Here is a 336-nt window from a genome sequence, read left to right as displayed (position 1 = left end):
CTACTCCTCGATCGTTGCCGCGAATCCAGCGTACAACCACCATTCCTGCCTTGCCAGGTGCACTGTGTTAGCACGCCCTAGCCCTGACCGCAAGGTATCAAGCACCACCTTCACCATGTGCACGCCGAAGGGTCGTAGCTCCACACGCAGCGCATCAGTCGCCTCGTGCATCGCCGCCTTCGACGCATAGTAGGGTGCCACCGAAGGCATGGCCACTTTCCCTACCATGCTGCCAACGTTCACCACGCGCACGAAGCGTCGTGCCGTTATGTGTGGCGCCACAACACGCACAATCCGAACTTGGCCCAGGAAGTTCACATCCATGCCGCCCGTCAT

The 336-nt window shown here is 60.1% G+C and overlaps 1 protein-coding gene across 1 annotated transcript; it reads right to left on the bottom strand.

Annotated features, from left to right (window-relative positions):
• Positions 1-336, bottom strand: LOC133892297 (uncharacterized). The gene has a single exon (XM_062332980.1). The coding sequence runs from the start codon at positions 334-336 to the stop codon at positions 1-3; it is 336 nt and encodes a 111-aa protein (XP_062188964.1).

Source organism: Phragmites australis, chromosome 15, assembly GCF_958298935.1.
Source record: "Phragmites australis chromosome 15, lpPhrAust1.1, whole genome shotgun sequence".
Lineage (NCBI taxonomy): Eukaryota > Viridiplantae > Streptophyta > Magnoliopsida > Poales > Poaceae > Phragmites > Phragmites australis.
This window is presented reverse-complemented; position numbering and strand designations above follow the sequence as displayed.